The sequence below is a fragment of the Eschscholzia californica genome, unplaced genomic scaffold, assembly GCF_041429995.1.
Source record: "Eschscholzia californica isolate CP2 unplaced genomic scaffold, dmEscCali1.0.p SCAF_2, whole genome shotgun sequence".
NCBI lineage: Eukaryota > Viridiplantae > Streptophyta > Magnoliopsida > Ranunculales > Papaveraceae > Eschscholzia > Eschscholzia californica.
In genome coordinates this window covers 30,201,248-30,223,153 of record NW_028238309.1, presented here as the reverse complement: position 1 = coordinate 30,223,153, position 21,906 = coordinate 30,201,248, and the positions used below count along the sequence as shown (strand labels likewise).

Genomic DNA, 21,906 nt, shown 5'->3' with positions numbered 1-21,906 from the left:
AGAGAAAGTAAATGAAGAGAGGAAGACCTTATAACTTACATTAATCAAGTTGTATTTAATTTCTGACAAGAAAATGGAAAAATTACAATGAGGACAATTACAATTCGTTTGATTTTATGGTCATTAATATACAATTTATCATTCATTAGTATACTATGAATTGATTTAATAAAAGAATTCTAACTTAAAGTTTTGATTGGAGGCGGAGATTTGAAGATGAATGATCTTTCAAAGTTACTTATAATTGATAGGATCTAAAGGTTGATATTAGTGTTGATTTGGGACAGACAACCAGGTTTATGCATGTGTTTGTCTCAGTCAGCACTTTTTGACCTGTTTTAAAAAATTTCAACTTAAAGCTTTGATTGGAGGCTGAGATTTGAAGATGAATGATCTTTCAACGTTACTTGTTATTGATAGGATCTAAAAGTTGATATTAGTATTGATTTGGGGCAGACAACCAGGTTTATCCCTGTGTTTGTCTCGGTCAGCACTTTTCGACCTGTTTTATATAATATATGTTCACGAGACATTTTGTCATGAAAGTCCCTTAAATCCCCGTCCATTACCCCCGTTAGAAAATCGACAAAATTTCCATGGCCGGTTTAAGCCTCCCATCTCGTGCTTAATTTTATTCTAGAAACTAAGCCTATCTTTGGGAAAAATGTAGTATATATATGTCTGAAGTTTCGATGAAGTAATTATGTTGAGAAAGATTCACTAAAGAGCTACTACCACTTCTTTGTTTTACATATTTCAGAATGGAACAAAAACCAAAAGATTCAGACTTGTAGGTTGGAAATTCTTTATCTGGTTCCTCGCTGACCCAATACGTATACTAGCTAAAAGATCGATCTTCACGAAGAACTCATGTGCAATGCAACAAGAGTTGCATAAGCTCCGCCGTTTATTTTCATCAACTGCTCATGTCTTCCTCTCTCAGCAATGACATTATTCTTCACAACCGCAATAATGTCAGAACCTATAATGGCAGAAATTCGATGAGCAACCACGACAGTAGTTCTGTTTATCATTATACTATCTAATGCATCTTGTACTACTCTTTCTGATTCCGCATCTAATGCACTTGTTGCTTCATCAAGTAAAAGGATTTTCGGGTTTTTTAGTATCGCTCTTGCTATTGCGATTCTTTGTTTTTGACCTCCGGATAATTGTATTCCTCTCTCTCCTACAGATGTATCATAACCTTGTGGTAACCCTGATATAAAGTTATGTGCATTGGCTGCTTTTGTCGCTGAGATGATTTCATCTTCTGAAGCTTCTCCTTGCTTTCCGTAAGCTATATTTGTTCGTATTGTTTCATTAAACAGCACAGGTTCTTGGCTTACTAAACCCATTTGTTGCCTTAACCAACTTAGCTTGAAGTTTTTAATATCAACTCCATCTAACAATACTCTACCAGAATCAGGGTCGTAGAATCTCTCTAGTAAGCTAATTACTGTTGATTTTCCACTACCACTCTCTCCAACAAGCGCAACAGTCTGTAGAAAAAAAAAAAGGAAAAGAAAATGGTAAGGTTAGGCGGACTTTTTTCTTTTTCAAGACGTCTAAATTCCACTTGTTTGAGTCTCACTCACTGCGTGACATGTCCTGGTTAGAGACATAATAGTCATCTACGGTTATTTCAAATAATGGATTCTTCATTGAGACTATCTATATGGACTCATGTAACACCCCAAGCCTTAGCAGTAGACACCTAGGCCCAAGTCCAACAGCTACGGGGTTTTGTTTTTGGGGAATGCTCCAAACCTGGGTTAAATGTGCATGCTCAAGCTTAGTAAGTGTCGAGATCTTTTGTGTGGGCTCGTGGAGCTTTCACAGAAACAAAAACCCTGTACTCGGGGACTGAGGTCTAGGTGTCTAAAGCAGAACAATGCATAGATAACTTCTAAGGCTTGGGGCATCACAACTCAGATGCATGAAAATTTTCGAACTTTAAGGTTAGTTTGGAATTATAAAGTCAATATTAAGATGTAATGGTGAAACTAACCTTTCCAGAGGGGATGCTCAAACACAAGTCTTTAAAGATCTGTACGTCTGGGCGAGAAGGATATTTGAAGCTTACATTTTGGAGTTCAATGTCGCCTTTTAGATTCTCTAATGTTGTTCCTTCATCATTGAAAGAATCAATTTTTGGTTTACTATCAATTATTTCAAAGATAGAAGCAACAGAATCTTTCGCTTTGTTGGTATCAGGGGCCAGTGCACTAGTTTGTGAAACTCCCATCGCCGACATTGTTAAAGCGAAAAATACCTGCAACATATATAAGGGTGGTAAAGATTACAAAAATGGAAGAAAATCATAAAGATTAGAAGAGAAACAAACGATTCGATACCTTGAAAACTTCAGAGAAAGTCGCTTTGTCGTGTTGGATAAGAAGGGCACCGATGAAGAAGCAAAGTGCATTTGTACAATAAAGTGCGAAAAAGGAGAAACCGAATCCTGTACCACTTATGAGTCCTTGTCTTACACCATGTCTCATCGGTCCTTCACATTTCTTTTGGTAAAGCTCCATAACTTTTTGTTCGGCACAGAAAGATGCAACTGTTCGAATACTACCAACAGCATCATTAGCAACCTGGCTAGCTTCCTCATACATAACCTGCATTAAGTAGCTCGAAAATTCAAGACTTTGGTTTAGAAATGTGGTTTAAGAATATGGACTAATTGGTCGGGGACTGAGCAACATGTAGCTCGTAAAGTTAAGACCAAGGTTGAAGAAAATAACCTTAGCGTCAGCGCTGAAACCTTTTAAAAACTTCATCTGCACAAATGACTGTAAACCCACCAAAGGTAACAATGCCAGAACGATGAATGCTAATATCCAATTAGCCGAAAAAGCTATAATAAGCCCCGTTGCTACAGTTGCGATGTTCTGAAAGATTAAGGCCAAGCTATCACCTACTAGGCTTCGGACATTTGAAGCATCAGTCGATAATCTTGCACCAATTGCCCCACTAAAAGAAACACATAATATTTTATACATTAGATTATGATATTGTTGAGCAACATAAGATACCGTTTGTCTCTTTAGCAAAATATATATATATATATATATAGTTTAAGTAACAAACCTTGAGTTTGCAGGATCGTCGAACCAACTTATTTCGTGGTGCATAACTTTCTCATAACATAGAGACCGAATTCGTTTGATTAGTTTACCTCCAGCAACTCCGAAGGAATAATTTTGTACTGGAACAGCAATTAGAGCAATAATACCCAAAGCAACATACGTCAATGACCAAAATCTTGAATCCTTTTCAAGTTCAGATGGCGGTTCATAAAAGATCTTAATGGCCGTAGAGAGCAAAAGCCCAAAAACAGGAAAGATCACACCATGAATTGCTGCAGCAAAAGCTCCTAACAACAGAATTGGTACCTCTGGCTTATTCATGAAGGCTAATCTTTTAGTCAAGCCCTTGTGAACCTTGGTTTCCTTCATGTCCCTTTGACCACTTTCATCGTCTATCAAGTCTGGCTCAGGAAGGTTCATAGGACCAGGAACTCCATAGTCGATTGAGAATGAGCCTCTGCTACTTGAAGAACGCATACTTCTCGATCTTCCAATAGATAATCTTCGGCTATCTGACTTACTTAAGGACTTACTCTTGGACTTATCTATACCAATAACATCGGGATTTTCGGGGATTTTATCTTTGGACACTTCTTGTAACCGAATGAGTTGAGAATAAGCACCATCAGGATTTTCTATCAACTCTTCATGGGTACCTATTAAAAAGGTAATTTAGACCTGTTAGTATTAGTTTTTCGACCTTATGATATTTAGAGTGACAGTTGAAATATTTTCACATCATACAAACCTTTCTCTACAAGTTTGCCTTGGTGCACCACGGCAATGAGATCAGCAGTTCGTATGGTTGTCAAACGGTGAGCAACAACAATAGTTGTTCGATTTGTCATGATTCTTGTTAGTGCATCTTGAACTATTCGTTCAGATTCTGCATCTAGTGCACTTGTTGCTTCATCCAGAAGTAAGATCTTTGGGTTTTTCAAGATAGCTCTAGCAATAGCAATTCTCTGTTTTTGTCCACCTGAAAGTTGAGTTCCATGTTCACCTACCATAGTATCAAGCCCCTGGTCATGGAAACAAAATCAATTTTTCATTGGCTCGTCCAAAAAACCGGACTACATAATGATGAGAATTTTAACTTAGTCAGGTGAAATTTACTTCAGGTAATTTATCAATGAATTTTGCAGCATTTGCAAGTTCAATTGCGGTTCTGATTTCCGAATCCGTTGCATTCTCCTTCCCATATGCTATATTCTCTTTTATTGTAGTCGTGAACAAAATTGGTTCTTGACTAACTAAACCAGTCTTCTCTCTCATCCATTTAAGTTGCAGTTTTTTCAAGTTCACACCATCTATAAGAACTTCTCCGGAATGGGGATCATAAAATCTCTCAACTAAGCTAATGACAGTTGATTTCCCGCTTCCACTTTGCCCTACTAAAGCTGCTGTAGTTCCACTTTGAACATATAACGAGAAACCCGAAAATATTTGGTGATCGGGCCTTGCAGGGTAGCTAAAATATACGTCTTTTAGTTCAATATCGCCCTTGATATCTTCGATCACTATCCCACTTGTGTCAGAGGCATCTATCACTGGTTTCCTTTCAATTGCTTCAAACATCTTGTAAGCTGCAGCTTGTCCTGCTGCAAATGCGTTCATAGATGGAGATGCTTGTCCTAAAGACCTAATTCAAAATCAGAAAAGAATCGAAATTAATGACTAGCAGTATTAGAAATATAGGTTTTAACCATGGTACAATAAAAATCAAGGTATGTAACTTCATAAGAATATCAAAGGAAATAAACGGTATTAGTATATCACTAAACACTTACATTCCACCAGTCATCATCGACATAATCACATTGAGAACTTGTCCTCCATTATAACCTTTCTCTATGATTAACTTGGAACCGTACCACACTGCTAACCCGTAACTACTAAATATTATAAAGATAATAGTACCAACTCCCAAACCGGATGCTAATCCTTGTTTAACAGTAGAATTATATGCAATTGTGATCGATCTATTGTACTTCTCTACCGCTAGCTTTTCCCCCGTAAATGATGCAACCTATGATGAATAAACAAGAAATAGTTAGTTTAGTATCCTCATAAGGTAAAAAATTTCTTTTGTAATGACACATCTAGTTTTTATAGTCCCTTACAGTTCTTATGGATCCTACTGTTTGTTCAACAACATTTCCAGCATCTGCATATGCAATTTGTCCCCGACTAGATAATTTCGACATGTATATTGACATAATACTACCAGCAATTACAAGAGGAGGAATACAAGATAACAATACTACTGCGAGCTTCCATCCTCTCGTAAATGCGATTACAAATCCACCAACGAAAGTTGCAACGAGTTGTATAAACTTCCCAACCTAGAAAATAGAAGTGAATTTCATTAGTATTACTTATGTATTTTGAAACTGAATTTAAGTTATGTAGTTTGAAATCGAACTTATTGAAGTTATTCTTGTCAATTCATTACATGAAACCAGAGAGTAACAGTAGAAATAACAGATAACATACAAGAATAATAAAAAAAAAATTAAGTAATCGAGTCCTAATGACTGAAGGAACTCAATAGATACGGTAAAACAGGATGGTTGAATACCGATCCCTTGTATTACATTTATACAAGTAGGGTTTACAACTAAACGAAAACTTTACGTAATAAGGGATAGATACACATAAAGGAAAGACTTGATATACAAGAAATGCAAGATTGTCTCAAAGGATATTCCCAAGATTCTAACTCAGGTGGCACTCTAACCGATTTCCACCGGTTCACTGTCATTAATGACCCACTCCATTAACAAAATCAAAATGGCTAGATGATTCCATTGTATATGCAAGAAGAACAAGATCACTGAGATTTCACAAGAACTTCTTCTTGGCCCTAAGACTTTGTGACTCCTTTTCACCCAAAATTTGGAAGAAAAACTACCTATGACATTGATATCTGCCTTTATCAGACTAGGGAAACACAAGTAGATGGGTCAGGTCAAACATTTGGTTCACACTTCAGACCTAAGATCGACCCACACTCAAGACGCTTGTGGAGCAATTTATTTGAAAGAATATGTACCTTCTCTCCCATGGCATCTTGAATAAGAATGGTGTCCCCTGACATCCTCCCGACGACTTCTCCTGTTGTTGTTTCGGTGTCGAAGAATGTAATGTCCTGCCTTAAAATAGTTTTCAAGTAAAGGCCACGGATTCGAGAGGCTTGTCTTTCTCCAGTAACCATCCAACAAGATACCTCTAAATGAATAGCAGATAAGTGTTAACTTTCAGTGTCATATCTTACTAAAAAAATTTGTGAATGCAAAAAAAACATATACTTACGAAAGAAAGCAGCAGCACCCATACCGACAGCCAGGTAAACAAACTTTATGACAATCTATTACAACAAAAAAGCGAAAAACAAAATCAACTCAAATGATAAGGATGAAATATATACTGTATAAGTATTGAATCTAATTCGAGATCACTTCAAGAAGGTCAAGAACATATAGTCATGGTTCATACTATCAAGAAAAATGTGAATGGTGTAGCAGTTCCTAACTACCAGATGTTTTGCTGATAGTCTTAACAACTGATTTAACAAAAAAACTTGTTAAAGCATCCCCATGGGATCTCCAAAACGCCAAATTTGGAGATCTCTTCTGACCTTCATTCGCAGCATTCTCCATCCGACCAACTTTTTGGTATTCACAACTCCCAATTGTTGTATTGTGTTTCACTCAGTATTTTGTAAGTGTGACATTCAATTAGTAGTATCAATAAGTCTAGTAATTTCAATTGATATTAAGTCAAGGAACAAATATTTCGGAAATTTAGAATAGGTGCACGAATCACATTCACAACTATTTCGTGCATAGTTTCCATCAACACGAGGGAAATTTCGGCCGAAATTGTCAGAAAATTTGTAATTTCAACTATGTCGGTGGAAACTTCAACTACCGTAATGGAAATTAAACAAAAATACAGAGAAACTAAAACTAAAAACATATCTCCTTCCTTCATGTTTTTCATCCTCATTTTCTTCTACATTTCTTATTGTTATCTCTTGATTTTTATGTTATGTTTTTTTAAAATCTATATGAATGATTTACATTGCTATTGATGATATATTCTCAAGCTAACAAAATTTGTTAACTATTAATTGTTCTTAGTAAGAATGTTATCTTTTGAGAGTTATTGTCAAAAAGTTATTTGATGAAGCTTTTATTGGAGAATGTAATGGGATCATTATATAAGCTGTCCCATCTGATTTGGAAGTGAAGGTGGAGCACACATCAATCATCAATGAAGAAAAAAATATTTTTGTGTACGAAACCTTTACACATATAAATACTTCTTTTGTGAAATATTCAGATACTTAATTTTGGAGTAAACCGTGCGACCTCTAAATACTTATATTAGATATTGGATCACATTGGGTGATACGCGGTAAATTTCTTTTTCTTGGAAACAACAATACACACGTCACGCATGAGATTAAGAAGAAGGTAATAACGAAAATAAAGAGGGGGATATATCATCATTATTTAGAAATTTCATCTAAATTTATATATTTAGGTTTCTTTCGTTACCAACGTCTTAAGAATCCGCTATAGTTTGTATTATGTACTTACCGTACCAAACAATTAATACTTTAGAACTCGAATATTTATTCTCATTTTATATTTTTAGAATACAAAATTTTGAAAATCTATCTAAACTCAAGAAAAAAGAAAAAACAACTTATGAACAAATCTGTTTGAGCACCAAACAAATTGTTTTTTCTTTCATTAGAACCTATTAACTGAATCAAGCTAGAGAGGATACCCAGCAAGAAAACAAAAAACTATTTGCTGGCCACATAAAAGATGAAGTTGTTATTTCTAATACAAAGACAGTATATCTTGCCATAAAAACATCCAAAAACAAGAAAGCAATAAAAACAAGAAAGCTATAAGAACAAGCAAAAGGCAAATAAGTTTTACATTCAAAAGGTGGGGGGTATTATTCTCTCTTTCCTCTTACCTACCTGATCTCTCGTATTTTTCTTAAGTAGATTTGCGATCAGTATTCAGTATTCTACAATTGAGGTACCGAAAGTTTTAGTCTTAATTTTTCTTAACTTAATATCTACCTATTCACAGATGCAAAAATATTATGTTGTTGTCTATCACATTAGTACAGAACCAACTGCCTCTCATTCATGTGTTATTGTATAAAAAAAAGTACTGTATGTTTCTAATTAGGGTTTATTGCAATTCATATCTTGATAAAATTCGAGAGAGAGAGAAATCTAAAGGAGAGAAAGATCCAGAATTCAAGAGGAGATACCTTAGAAACTGCATGAACAACATGTGAACGATCGGATGAACCGAATGAATTGATAAGCTGACTAAAGATCAAGGCCATGAGTGGTTGAGCTAATCCATTAATAATTGCACAAATTGTTCCAATGATCATTAAACCAATATCAAAGCTATCTGCAAATGTGAATAACTTGTATAATGGAACTTTTTGTTCATCTCCTCCTTTTCTTATCTTCTTCTTATTATCACGATCTTCAACACCACCCATCTCTTCTTTCTCTCTCATCCTCTCTCTCTGTGTCAATCCTAAAAACAGAGCACAAAAGAAATATGAGAAGAGACCCAAGAACTCAAAATTCTTAACAAACTAAACTAAACAAACTTACAAATAAAACGTAGAACAACTAAGGTGCAAATATCTCTCTCTATAAATTTGCACACACTCTCTCTCTCTCTAGAAATTTTCTTTTTTGTTTTCTTGGCCGAGACTCCAGTGGAAACAGAAGATCTTGAAAAAACGTTTCTATAAATATTGAGAGTTGAGTGATTACAGTGATTTGTTATATGATGCGGCAATAGACCCGCCATGGAGTAAAAGGCAATCTAAACTTGGGTTGTCACAAAAAGATGGACTCTTTGATAGTTGGCCTTCTAGAAACACATCCTTGCCATTAGTTGTTTTTTTTTTTTGGATACACCAAAAGTTACTATCCGTCAAGATTCCTTCTTTCTAAAGTTATATTAACGATTGTTGCAAAAAAAAAAAAAATTATACTTCCTCCGTCCCATTTTGTTTGGTTGTTATTCTTTTTATGGATGTCCCAAAATGTTTGGTCACTTTCCTTTTATAACATTCATTTAATTATTAAAATGATGAAACTTCCAAGACTACCTTTTAGTTTGAATACCATTCAAAGGTTCTAATTGATTCTACACTTCTACCAATGTTGTATTTAATGAAATACTCTATATTAAATGAAGGTAATTTAGTAAAAGTCTTTATATTTGTCAACAATAAATAGCATCCCTTAATAAGTTGAATTCCCCAAAACTACAAACAAAATGAGACGGAGGGAGTATCAAGTATTTTGATCCTACTAGTTCAACAAACAATAGTATTTTGATCCTATTGGCACCTCCTCAATCAGGGTATCTGGAAGCATCTCCAATATAACCCTAAGTCTTAGAATTTATAAGTCCCATATAAAAAAATTATTAGAATTTTTTTTTTTTGAATTGTTAAGCGTGTGCTTCGAAGTCTTGACCTTTAGCTTTAAGGTGGATATACCTTTATTGGAGATGCTCGTACCTAGATCTAGGTGCAAATTTGTGTATTCATTACATTTAGTTGGGTCATAATTGTGTCTGGGTTCAAGTCTCAAACATAATCAAGTATGAAGTATGATTAGGCTCTAGTCAAAAGGTCCAAAAACAAAAAAAATCTAATTATGGAAAGCACGACTCTAAATATGCTTAGGCTCTAGTTGGGTCATAATTGTGTCTGGGTTCATGTTTGTAACATAATCAAATATGATTAGGAAAATCTAATTCTACGCTAAAAGTTACTTTTTTGTTTTGTTTAATTTGGAAAGATTTGTTGGGATCTACATGAGAGGGGGATGCGTAAAGGATTGGTGAATATCTTTACGAATTCGTGAAGAACTCACAAAATCTAATTGTACAACTGATGATGAATAGTACGGTCACCATATCCAAATGATAACGCGAAATTTTTCTATTTGTAGAAAGTAAATCCAAAGAGATACATTTTATATGAGAAGTAGTCTTTTTCACATTAGTCGAGAGAATAACTCCCATAAAGCATCTCTAAGGTCTCATCTGGGAATGCCGTATGGTTTAATTCAATAATTTTTTTTTCAACGCTTAACACAAAAATGCTTTTTGACAATCTATTGTGATCAAGTGCGAGCGGGTCATGGGGGCATGTGAGTTTTCCTGTAGACTTGAAATTCCCTCCTAATGGATGGTGTGCCTACATAACATTTTGGCCATTTATGGTCGTCTTTTACTCAAAGCAACATGAGACTAGGGAAGATGGTGGAAGTCGATTATACTAGAATTTTAAGGAGTAACTTCTCCGGTTTAAGTCTCGGACACTTATTCCGGCCAAATCTGGATTCAGGTATGTATCTGATCAGGATTTAGAAATAAAAGGCTAAGGATTTATCCGGTGAATTTGAGTATCGTGGAAGGGTAAGAGGAGAAAGAAGCGAAATTGGGAGAACCTGATTATGTCGTCTCATTGAAGTGAAGTCAGATACCATAGAAGTTTGATCGGAACCTAAGATCGATCCAGTTAGGGACCTGGAGCAAAGGAGAAGACAGAATTACTAGTTTTATTTTTACCTAGTACAATAAATGTTATGTTTCTTTGTTGGTCTTTAAGGCCTCTTTTGTTGGTCTTTAGGACCCTTTTGTTTTTCGTTTTTTATTCAGGTCCAAGTGTTTTGATCTAAGACCACTATTGGGAGTTTCTTCATCAACTTACAACTCTCTCTACCGATGTACCGGATTCAGAGGCGCAAAGTGGAGATCTGTACGCCGACGGTTGACGGTGAGAAGAGAAGAAGGTGAAAGAAGCATCAGTTAAAAAACTACCATTAGATGGTTAGCGGCGATTGCACCATAAGTAGCCCACCATTTAGATCAGGCAGCTTTAGAGGCACCCCAAGTGGGCATAACTTGTCTTGTTTGTCCGGTTTTGGTTGTGTCTTTGTTATTTTAAACTTCATGGTGTAATTCTCATTAGCCTTTTGGCCTTTCAATGAAATTTGATTTCCAAAAAAAAAAAAACATTTTGGCCATTTATAAGCCAGACTCATCAATTTTCGCCCCGTTCATTATAACTTTCTAACCCCAGCTTCTCTTCTATGTCCAGCCCATTAACAACTCAAGGTTTGACCTCATTTATCAAGTGGGAAGTTACATGCACTCACCACTTTTGTTACATGCACTCACCACTTTTGTTACATGCACTCACATCACCTTTGATTTGAAAAAAATGTAGCTTGTGTCCTGAGTGTATATAACACAAGTGGTTTATGCATTTAACATTTATCTTATTATGTACTAGGGTATAGCCCGTGTCTTCGTAAACATAACAAATGAAGTGTGGACTTATTTAAGTGAGACTAAAATACAATAAGTGTAAATCTTTTAATACAACAAAAAAGATGTCGTTTGTTGTTTTTTTACTTTTTTTTTTTCTGTAGTATAACATTGTATATGGAGCCAAAAACCGCTTAAGAAACTCTAAAAAATTAAGAAAGAATTTGAAAATCAAAATTTAGAAAATTCAAATTAAATGGAAACAAATAATAGAATATGAAAGTACTAAATAAACATTTAAAAGAATTATTTGTGTTTTTTTTGTTTCGTATGTATAAAGGGTAGCAGCAAATATAAATTTCTTTTTTATATAAACTTAGAAAACTAGTTCAACAAAAAAAAAAAAAAAACTTAGAAAACAACAAATGTGAGGTTCCTAAGCCAATTATAAATGCTTTTAACGTATATATAAAGTTTGTATTTTACCTATTTTTATTCTAGCTAAATTTCTAGTCTATATTTGCAAGCCTACATCTAATAACGAGGACTATTTTGTGTGGATTTTAAACGTCAATGAGGGTTTTGTTATAGCATCTTGTTTTCAAATCAATAATCTGAAAATAGGTAAGTCAATGAAACAACTTTGGTTGAGTGAGATTTGAAGATTAAAACGAAAATAGATAAATAAATTCGGTGTCCAACACATTGTACAAAATTAGAAAATAAAATTTTGTCTTGTTATTAGCCACTTAATCAAAAGAAAGGTACAAAATCTTGAATTCAAAAATGTAGCAACAGAAGTCTCGAACTCTTACTTTCTCCCAACTCTTGCAGCTTCAACTTCTATCTTCTCAAAAGATTACTATAAGACAATAATATTAACAAAAGTTACTTATTTTAATTGAGGGTTATTTCCCTAATGGCCCCCAACTTTGTGACCAGCTTCCCGCCTGGCCCCCTACTTTACGAGAAATACCGATATGGCCCCCTACTTTACGAGAAATACCGATATGGCCCCCTTCCTCTATAACACCGTCACTCTCTCTCCTCCATCATGTTTTCTCTCTCTGTCAACTCACGCCACATCATCTGTTACGCCACCTCATTACCTTCTCCGGCAGAGGTCGACGGCCGGCCAAATTTTCGACCGGCGACCTTCAAACTAAAAAAAAAAAATTTCGTTTTTCTTCTCTCTTCCTCTCTCTCTCTCTCTCTAATATTACTCCGGCGAAGGGAGACCTTCGTCGGAGTGGTCTGTTCATTAAAGAACAGACCGAACTGAACAGACCACTCCGGCGAAGGTCTCCCTTCGCCGGAGTAATTTTAGAGAGAGAGAGGAAGAGAGAAAAAAATGTTTTTTTTCTTTAGTTTGAAGGTCGCCGGCCGGAAATTTGGCCGGCCGGCGACCTCTGCGGGAGAAGGTGATGAGGTGGCGTAACAGATGATGTGGCGTGAGTTGGCAGAGAGAGAAAACATGATGGAAGAGAGTATAACGGAAGGGGGTCATATGGGTATTTCTCGTAAAGTAGGGGGCCAGACGGGAAGCTGGTCACAAAGTTGGGGGCCATTAGGGAAATAACCCTTTAATTGATAATTGATGATAATGGATGAAAGTTAAATCAATTACATTGGTAGATCTTCCCTAAAGTACCTTTTTTTTGTTGAGAGGAAAACTAAACAAACCACAGAGTCTAACACAGAAACGAAATTAAAGATTCTGGAAGATCCGAAATAGCCCGCCATATCCAGGTACCCATATTCCTGCGACTCCATTTAGCTAAGACATCAGCTTTCGCATTACCGGCCCTATTGATGTGAGTGTATATAACTTTGATGAAATTTCCTTCTAGTTGACGCACTTTGTCAATGAGCTTGCCTGCTTGCCAACTAATATCTGCCTGTTCCCTGTTGAGAGTTTGTACAATATTACGATTGTCGCTTTCAATATGAAGATAATCAATATTCTTTGATGACGACCATTGGAGAGCTTTGACAATTGCCCAGCATTCACATTCTTCTGTATTTTGTCCTCTATAATTACATGCCGAGGCCGCGAGAAAGTTTGCTTGATCATCGAACATGATACATCCAATCCCCGCTATTTCTTTTCCATCCATGAAAGAGGCGAGGCGTCAACGTTGATCTTGATGTAAGGAGCTTTCGGAGGAGACCATTGTATGTTCCTTTCAATTGGTTGAGAAGGCAAATTATGCTTGAGGAGGTTTGGTGTGCTTTTTACTTGATCAATTACCATCATGGGTAGAATCTTAGCATTAGAGAAGCATCTATCTCACCTCGCTTTCCAAATCTGCCAAAGAATATTAGCGAAAAGACCACTAATCTGCTCATCAATATCTTTTCATGAAATAATCCAGTCAATAAGATTAGAAACGTTTCCTGAAATGATATTAAAATGAAACCATACCACTGTAGCCAAATCACAATGTAAAAGTGCATGAATCAATGTTTCAGGGGCTCGACAGTAAACACAGTCAAAATTATGGCCAATAAACTGCCCAATTTTACCTCGAACTGGTAAGCTGTTCGTACAACATTTCCAAAGGAATAGTTTGATTTTTGGTTGAATAGGTAGATTCCAAATGAAGATCCATTCCTTAGTCTCATAGTCATAATGTTCAGTTCGTAAATGATAATACATAGATTTAATGGTAAATTTACCTGATTTTGTAAGTGTCCATCGTGCAATATCATCCATTTGTTCCTGTAAATTTATGCTCAAAATAGAGTTACATATATCATCATTAAAGCATTGAGTTATTATAGTCGTATTCCAATGGTTATTGATAATAAGTTGAGAAACCTTTGTGAGGTTACTATTAGTGGTGTTACATATAGGAGGAGGATGATTAGGGATCCAATAATCATGCCATATGTTAATATTAGTACCTTTATTAACATCCCAGAACGTTAAATTGGTAACTTTGTCAACATGTTTGGAGATGGATTTCCAGAACCACGAGTGATGATTTTTAGCCTTCTTTGGTTTATGATCTTTGGTGAAGTATTTCGCTTTAAGAATATTAGCCCAAGGAGAGCCAGGATCTTTGATAAGGCGCCAAACTAACTTGCTCAGAAAAGCATGGTTGTCAAGAACCGGAAAACGAAATCCAAGACCTCTCAATTTTTTGGGAAGACAAATAGCAGACCAGTTAATGGTATGAATCGAATTAGATTTCCCCACCAGAAAGTTCTTTGAAGAACTTCAATGCGGTTGCTTATACTCTTAGGGAGGGCAAAGCATTGCATTTGGTATCGGGGAACAGCCGCTGCTAATGTGTTGATGACAATAGAGCGGCCAGCTGGAGAGAGGAGAGAAGCCTGCCATTTAGAGAGCTTGTTCTGAATCTGAGTAGTGAGGGAAGAGAATAATTTTCTTTTATTCGCACCTATAAAAAGATGAGTTCCGAGATATTTGTCCATATTGGAGGATTGATGAACTTTAAAGTTACGAATGATCATACGTTTGAATTTAGGATGAGTGTTTTTCGAAAAGAAAATAGTAGACTTGGTGAAGTTAATCATCTGCCCCGAAGCTGAACAGAAAGTATCCAGGATATGCTGAAGAGAGTTGATATTAACAAGGGAGTTCTGTCCAAAAATGATGCAGTCATCTGCAAAAAGAAGATGTTTAATATTGATATTGGTATTGGGGATAGGAAAACCGTGAAAAGGCGTGGCCACCCTATTGGTCTCTAGAAGACGACTGAGACCTTCCATGGCAAGAGCAAAAAGGAAAGGAGAAAGAGGGTCACCTTGCCTAATACCCCTACTAACATTAAAGGTAGGACCGGGACGACCATTAATCAGAACAGCCATAGTCGAAGTAGATATGCAAGTATGAATGAGGCTAATCCACTTGGAGTGAGAACCCATTCGTTGCATAATGTTCTCTAAAAAGCTCCACTCAATCCGATCAAACGCTTTCGACATATCTAGCTTAAGCGCAAAGTAGCTCTTCGATCCTTTGATGATTTTAAAGGAATGAACGATCTCTTGGCTGACGATGATGTTATCCGTAATCTGTCTATCGGGAACATAAGCCGCTTGAAAGGGTGAAATGATTTCAGGAAGCACAAGTTTGAGGCGATTAGCCATGATCTTGGTAATGATTTTATAGGTGGTATTCATCAGGCTGATGGGACGATAGTCCGAAGTGGTCTGAGGGGTTTTGGTTTTGGGGATGAGACAGATATGCGTATGGTTGACTTGCTCAGGAAGAATAGTATGAGTAAAGAAATCCGAGACAAGTTTGATGATATCCGCTTTCACCGTGTCCCAGTTAGTTTGATAGAACAGAGGAGGAAAACCATCCGGCCCAGGAGCCAAATCAGCTTTAAGAGACTTCACGGAGGCATAGATCTCCTGTTCCGAAGGAACGCTAATAAGGCCAAGATTAGATGAGTCTTGAATTTGACCAGAGAAAAGATCAAGTAACTCATCAGAGATAATCGGATCAGAAGTAGTGGAGATACTTCGGAGATTGGTAGAAAAGATGTTAGCAATATCTAAGTCCTCCTGAACCCAAGTCCCATTAGTGTCCTTAATAGTCGTAATGCGGTTCTTCCGATTCCGATTAATAGCTTTGGCATGGAAAAACTTGGTATTTTGGTCACCAAGTTTGATATTGTCGTTTCTAGACTTCTCTTTCTAAAGACTCTCCAGCTGATTATAGGCTTCCTCAAGTTGTTGATTTAAATCGTGAAGATCCTTACCGTTGTCCGCTTGCTGAATGGCCTCAGTAACGTTGCGAATTCTGGTATCAAGGTGGCCAAACACAAGTTTGTTCCACCTAGCAAGATTAACCGCTAAGTGGTTAAGCTTCGGTTGGATTGACTGAAGATTGGGAGGCTAGTGATCTTTGATGAAGTCTCCACAATCCGGATGGGACATCCAAGTTCTAATGAATTTAAAGGGGCGCTTTCCAAGATTAGCATTAGCCGAGGTAGTCAGAAGGATAGGAATATGATCAGAACCAACACCCGGCAGATGAGTAACAAGGGAAGAAGGAAAGTCCATAAGCAAGGAGTGATTCGTGAGGGCTCTGTCTAATCTTTCTTTAATGAGAGTGCCTTTAAATTGTCTGTTGGTCCAAGTAAAGGTGGTGCCCTTATAACCCGCATCCCTGAGACCAAGGTCATTAATCACCTGGTTGATTTTAGTGACTTGACTAGTGATCTCATTACGTCCACCTTCCTTTTCCGACGGATGTAAGATGGTGTTGAGGTCACCCATGACAACCCATGGGACCGTGGTCTCAATCTTCTGATTATTCAGGGTGATCCAAGGGGTCATGCGGTTTTTCTGATAAGGGCTTCCATAGAAGCTAGTCAGGACAAAACTATTACCATGATCGTTGTGAGTACATCTAGTGTGTATCATATTATCATTAACATAAATAGTATTGACATCATATTCCTTGGTCCAAAACAGAGCAAGTCCTCCCGCTTTATTTTTAGGTTCAACCACCACCAGATTATAATTAGCATGAAGTTTGAGAATTTGATTAAGGTGGTTAGTAGTGCTTTTGGTCTCAGAGAGGAAGATAAAGTCGGGTTTGTGGTTCCTAATCAGCCTATAAAGATGCTTTCTATTTAAGTACTGCCCACAACCACGAATGTTCCAAGCTAAAATGGAGAGGTCGGGTTTAGGATGATCCATAACACTATCTAAAGGCACCTCCACTAAAAAGCCAAAGAACAGAAGCAGAGACAGGGAGAAGAGGCTCGCTCGACCACAGAAGAACAGAAAGGAGGAGAGAAAACAGACTAGAATAGCAACAAACTAGAACAAAAACAAAAAAACAAAAAAACTAGAAGGATAATATTAACATAACATAAACCATGACATAAGATTAGATAATCATAACACTACATAGACAAGAAGGACAATAGTATCCACACCATAAGAGCTAAAACAGAAAGATAAAATAACCACAAAAAGGCCACCACAAGCTGGTACTGGTTGCCAAAGAACCCAAAAAGGGAGCTCCTAATCACGAGCCAAGGACAACTCAGTGAAGAGACTCCAACTAGGCCTCTGAAAACACAGAACAGAGGCAAGCTCTATGGCGACTAGTACCAGACTAAGTAGCAAGCAACAGAAAACCCAAGAACCGGGGCTAAAATATGAAAGAAACAGAACAACAACAGACTAAGAAAATCTAAAAAACAACCAAAACAACCAACCACAGAAAGAAATGACCTAGGTAGTCTGAACTGATGGATTTACACCATCCCCCTCTTCCCCTTGCACTAAGATGTTCAAACTTCGAGATAAGATCATTGACTCCTCAAGAAGAGTCTGGGTTTCCTGGTTATCAGAGAACATGGACTGAAGCTGATTCTCCTCTTCTGAGAACTTTGAGGAGCTGATGGAGTGGTGGCTAACTTGATCACGATTACGCTTACCAGAAGGGCTGAAGAGAAGGTGGGGTGGAGTGGGTTGATGAACAGGAGATGGAGGTGGGGCAAGTAAAATAGGCTCAACTGGATCAGGGGACACTAGAATGGTATCATCCATCGTATCGTCCATAGGGTCTGAGTCAGACTCCTCATCTTCACCCGAGAAGTAGTATTAAAGTGGATGGGGACAACGGTTCAAAGGATGCTCAACAATCCTACAGTGATGACAGATTGCTCCTGGAAATTTCTTGTAGCTTATCTTGATCTCCGAAACCGTATCATTAAAGATAGGGTTAATAACAGCCAGCAGAGGGGATCGAACATCATATAAGAATTGAATCCGAATGATAGGATTGTTAACACACCCCAGGTTACGAGGGCGAATCTGGATAATCTTGCCCATACATTCAAAAATTGCATCAAGATCAGTTTTGTTCTGTATCGATTGAGGAATCCGATACAGAGTACACCAGAAAGGCTCGTAGAATAAGTCATCTGAAGCTTCATTAAGTGGGAACTCTACCTGTTTAAGGACCAGCAGCATACCCCGAAGAATCCAGGGCCTCCCATAATTGAGAGCATTAAGGACGAAGAGACTCTTTGGTTTAATCAGGAACGTGTTAATAGGACCATGGGTTAGGGCATAATCACAATCTCTAAAGAACCGAGACTGTGGATACAACAGATTCTTGATGAAATTGAGAGAGGACTCATAAGGATTACACCATCTGGCAACAAAACCTTGTTGGATCGGTTGCAACTCTGGTTTGGTAGAAGGCTTATCAAAACGAATGGAGAGTCGACCACGAGAAGTAAGAGTAGATTGAGATGCCATTGTTTGTGTAAGGATGAAGAGAAAAGAGAGAGTGGTTGATTGTACAGAGGGTGATTTGGAACTATGATTTTGGTGTTTTAATAGGAGAGGGAAGGAGAAGCAGGACAAACCATGAAGAACGATAACCAGAAAACTCCAATAAACCATGATTATAATGCATGCAAGGGGATTGGGGGGAGGTCACCACCAGAGCAGCCTACTCTCGAGCTCCGGTGACGACTGACCACATTCTAGAGAAAGAAAAAAGGAGGAGAGACAAAGAACTAAGACCAAACAGAAGGGGGAAGACGAAAGAGAAATAGAAAGGGAGAGAGAGATACAGAGAGAGAAACAGAGAGATAGGAGAGAGAGATAGAGTAAAAACTTTGTACCTAGAAGGATAATCGGTGGGACTAGACGGTTGAGTAGCCGAGACGTTTAAGCCTGCTGTCCTGTCTTAACTCCGAGAGGAAATGCACCCAATCCTCGTTACTTCAGTTCTCGGGAAAGAGGAAAGTCGTGATCTTTGGGGTGGATCCTCTATCACTCCGTTCGATTCTCTCAACGTCCTCGATGAGTGCAGATGCAATTAACTAGGGAGAGGAGAAATTAATTGGTGATTTGCTCCGGATCTAATGATGATGCTGCTTCCCGAGATAGATGATTGCACTGCCGAAGTAATTACCAGACAAACGAGCTAATTGGGGGGGGGTGATGAACAGTAATTGCGCCGCAGAGGAAATTGAAGAGGGAAGATGAAAAGGAGGAAGAGAAAAACCCTAGCTGACGTCACTCGGGACACTCTCTCTCCTCAAAAAATCTATCCGATACTAAGTTCCCCCTAAAGTACCTTATCAACACAAAATTTAACCCATTGTTTAACACAAAACATAGTTTCCACTCGAGTTCATGAAAACTACTTGAAATTCTAGATGGAACCTTGTGGATACTTCCTATACACCCTAATCCTTGAAAAATTGATGATAAGTAATCAAAAGAACAAAGTAAAACAATTACAAAAGAACTGACCAACATTATTATTGAATTCGAACTGCACCGAATTCCAACTGGGTATGCCTCCGTACTCCTTAAAGCATAAGTGTTTCTGTCTCCGTACTCCTTCAAATGAGTTTTTTATCCTTAAAAGTCTTCCATTTGCTCTATGTAACTCAACTTTTTACCAGGGTTATGGTATTTTTCCTCTTCAAATTTGAACCAGATTATACGACAAAATTATTCAACAATCTATTATAAGGACAAATCTATATGAATGTTTTTCTGTTTTCTTCTTACAAAGACAATCTATTACAAAATACCTTCAAAGATAATCTCTTCTATTATTCAACAATTTATTTACGGTCTACTAATTAAGTCCTTGGGGATAAGAAACTCCTTATGAATCTATATAACAAATGACATAGGTTTTGGTGTCATGTCATAACTTTGATTTATAAATCTCAGCCATCCAATTTTCTATTGTAAACCACAACCCTTCTTTTTTAAAGAGTCTTTAAAAGATAAAGGTGTAAAAGTGAAAATAACTACCCACTCCCTATAAACTCTCTAATGTTATACTACATGTGGCTGCCCATAAGGATATTAGAGATCAATGTTGCTATGGGACTTTGGTAGTGTGGCCCATGCAGGTCCCCTAAAGCTTCTCAAGGATAAGATGGGAGAAAACATGAGGTGGTGTTGTTGGGTGAGTCACTAGGATGACAAGCATGAGGTGCCTACTTGTTGGGTGAGTCACTAGGATGACAAGCATGAGGTGCCTACATCATGTAGGACTTACCATCTTTATGCTCCACGTTGCCAACATCTCTTGCTATAAATACACCATTCCTCTCATTAATTTTGGTATGTAAGTTGAGTTGAGAATAATATACTCATACATTTATAACTAAGTTTGGTTAATTAAGTGTTCCTTTTACTATTTAAATTCTCTCTCTCTTGGGTACAATTACAATACGTTATCAGCACGATAGTCTCTTGATTCGAGTAAAGAGATTTAAGGGTATAGACGAAGGATTGTATTGAAGGCTATCTGAAGATTGAGGTAAGTTGTCTTATTAATTTTCATAATGTCAAATCTAACCAATATCAAATTTGCAGATCTCTCAAGAAGATTATGGAAAGTTCATAGTTCTTGTAATATCATGAATTCTAATAAAGGAAGAATAAATTAATAAGGTTTGGTTTGTAGTACTTTATCTAATATATTTTATATTTTCCCACTGTCTCTTTAACAAGTTAGTATTGTAACAACAATTTCCCAACAACCGGTTAAATTACGTGATCGTTGTAGAATCACGGTAAAAGTACTAGCTAAAGACGGTGGTAACCGTTCTGGCAGAAAGTGATCGTGGCAACGATCGCAGTAGAAATAATAGAAGTGGTGGCTACCACCTTTTGGCGATCGTGGCAACAATCGTCAATTAAATACCAGAGATGGTGGTTACCACTCTGTGGATCGTGGCAACGATCACCAAATAGATACCAGAGATGGTGGCTACCACTCTGGAGGACGAGGACGTGGGAATGGTCAAAATTGGAATAACAGAGATGGTGGCTACCACTCTGGTGGACGTGGTCGTGGTTACGGCCGTGGTCGTCGAGGACGTAATAATAACTCGAGTAGTAGACCTCATCCATTTAGCCGACAAGACAAAGGAAAAGGGGCATTAAATGAACCTTCTGAAATGCAAACTAAGTCATGTTATAGATGTGGTATGACAGGTCATTGGCAAAGGACCTGTAAAACTGCTAAACATCTGGTAGATCTTTATCAAGCGTCGTTAAAGAAATCAACGACCAATACAGAAATGAACCAGATGGAGATAGGTGGTTCCTCCTATAACACTGGATTAGATGTGTCTGATTTTCTAGTTGATGAAGTGGAAATTCATCATACTGAATCACAAACTGAGTTATTTCCTGTTGATTACGGCAGTAATCTTGAAATTCCAAAAGATTGTGTCCTAGCAGTCGAAAGAGATATATACGATGGTAGCTTTGATCATCTACCTCCCGCTGAATTTGACAAACTACTTGATGAAGAGTTTGACAAAATTTTCCCAGAATAGTGTTAAATTTGTATATGTTACTTTGTTTCTTAAATAATTAGTGTAATATATTGTCATGTTCATATAATATAAATATGTTATAATCTTATGTCTTATTTTTGTGTACATAAGGTATGTATTACAGAAAGACAATATCAAAGG

At 37.2% G+C, this 21,906-nt stretch overlaps 2 protein-coding genes across 3 annotated transcripts; both read right to left on the bottom strand.

The window, feature by feature from the left end:
- Positions 1-654: 654 nt before the first annotated feature.
- Positions 655-8,995, bottom strand: LOC147557336 (ABC transporter B family member 9-like). 2 transcript variants are annotated; one of them, XM_086658259.1, is made up of 13 exons: positions 8,761-8,995; positions 8,400-8,680; positions 6,411-6,465; positions 6,151-6,326; positions 5,219-5,440; positions 4,886-5,124; positions 4,212-4,737; positions 3,844-4,117; positions 3,097-3,751; positions 2,751-2,979; positions 2,358-2,624; positions 2,012-2,275; positions 655-1,502 (listed from the first exon to the last, which is right to left on the bottom strand). In XM_086658259.1, exons 2-13 carry the CDS (start codon positions 8,658-8,660, stop codon positions 858-860), a joined length of 3,813 nt encoding a protein of 1,270 aa, XP_086514385.1. In that variant the 5' UTR covers positions 8,661-8,680; positions 8,761-8,995; the 3' UTR covers positions 655-857. The 2 variants fall into 2 exon arrangements, with proteins under 2 accessions (XP_086514385.1, XP_086514384.1); XM_086658258.1 differs by lacking the exon at positions 8,761-8,995 and having other exon boundaries at positions 8,400-8,743.
- A 4,139-nt stretch (positions 8,996-13,134) lies between these two features.
- On the bottom strand, positions 13,135-17,983 carry LOC147557335 (uncharacterized). The gene is made up of 7 exons (XM_086658804.1): positions 17,695-17,983; positions 16,610-17,145; positions 14,611-15,979; positions 14,265-14,524; positions 13,869-14,165; positions 13,738-13,784; positions 13,135-13,348 (listed from the first exon to the last, which is right to left on the bottom strand). Exons 1-7 carry the CDS (start codon positions 17,981-17,983, stop codon positions 13,135-13,137), a joined length of 3,012 nt encoding a protein of 1,003 aa, XP_086514930.1.
- Positions 17,984-21,906: the final 3,923 nt, after the last annotated feature.

Coding starts and splice junctions, on each gene's coding strand:
- LOC147557336 (XM_086658259.1), bottom strand. CDS start 8,660: ATGAGAGAGAAAGAAGAGATGGGTGGTGTTGAAGATCGTGATAATAAG. Junction 5,125..5,218: donor CAGTAGGATCCATAAGAACT/GTAAGGGACTAT, acceptor TATTCATCATAG/GTTGCATCATTTACGGGGGA. Junction 4,118..4,211: donor TCATTGATAAATTACCTGAA/GTAAATTTCACC, acceptor TTCCATGACCAG/GGGCTTGATACTATGGTAGG.
- LOC147557335 (XM_086658804.1), bottom strand. CDS start 17,983: ATGGATGATACCATTCTAGTGTCCCCTGATCCAGTTGAGCCTATTTTA. Junction 15,980..16,609: donor AAGTCACTAAAATCAACCAG/GTGATTAATGAC, acceptor ACTTGGGTTCAG/GAGGACTTAGATATTGCTAA. Junction 13,349..13,737: donor TGGCAGATTTGGAAAGCGAG/GTGAGATAGATG, acceptor AACTCTCAACAG/GGAACAGGCAGATATTAGTT.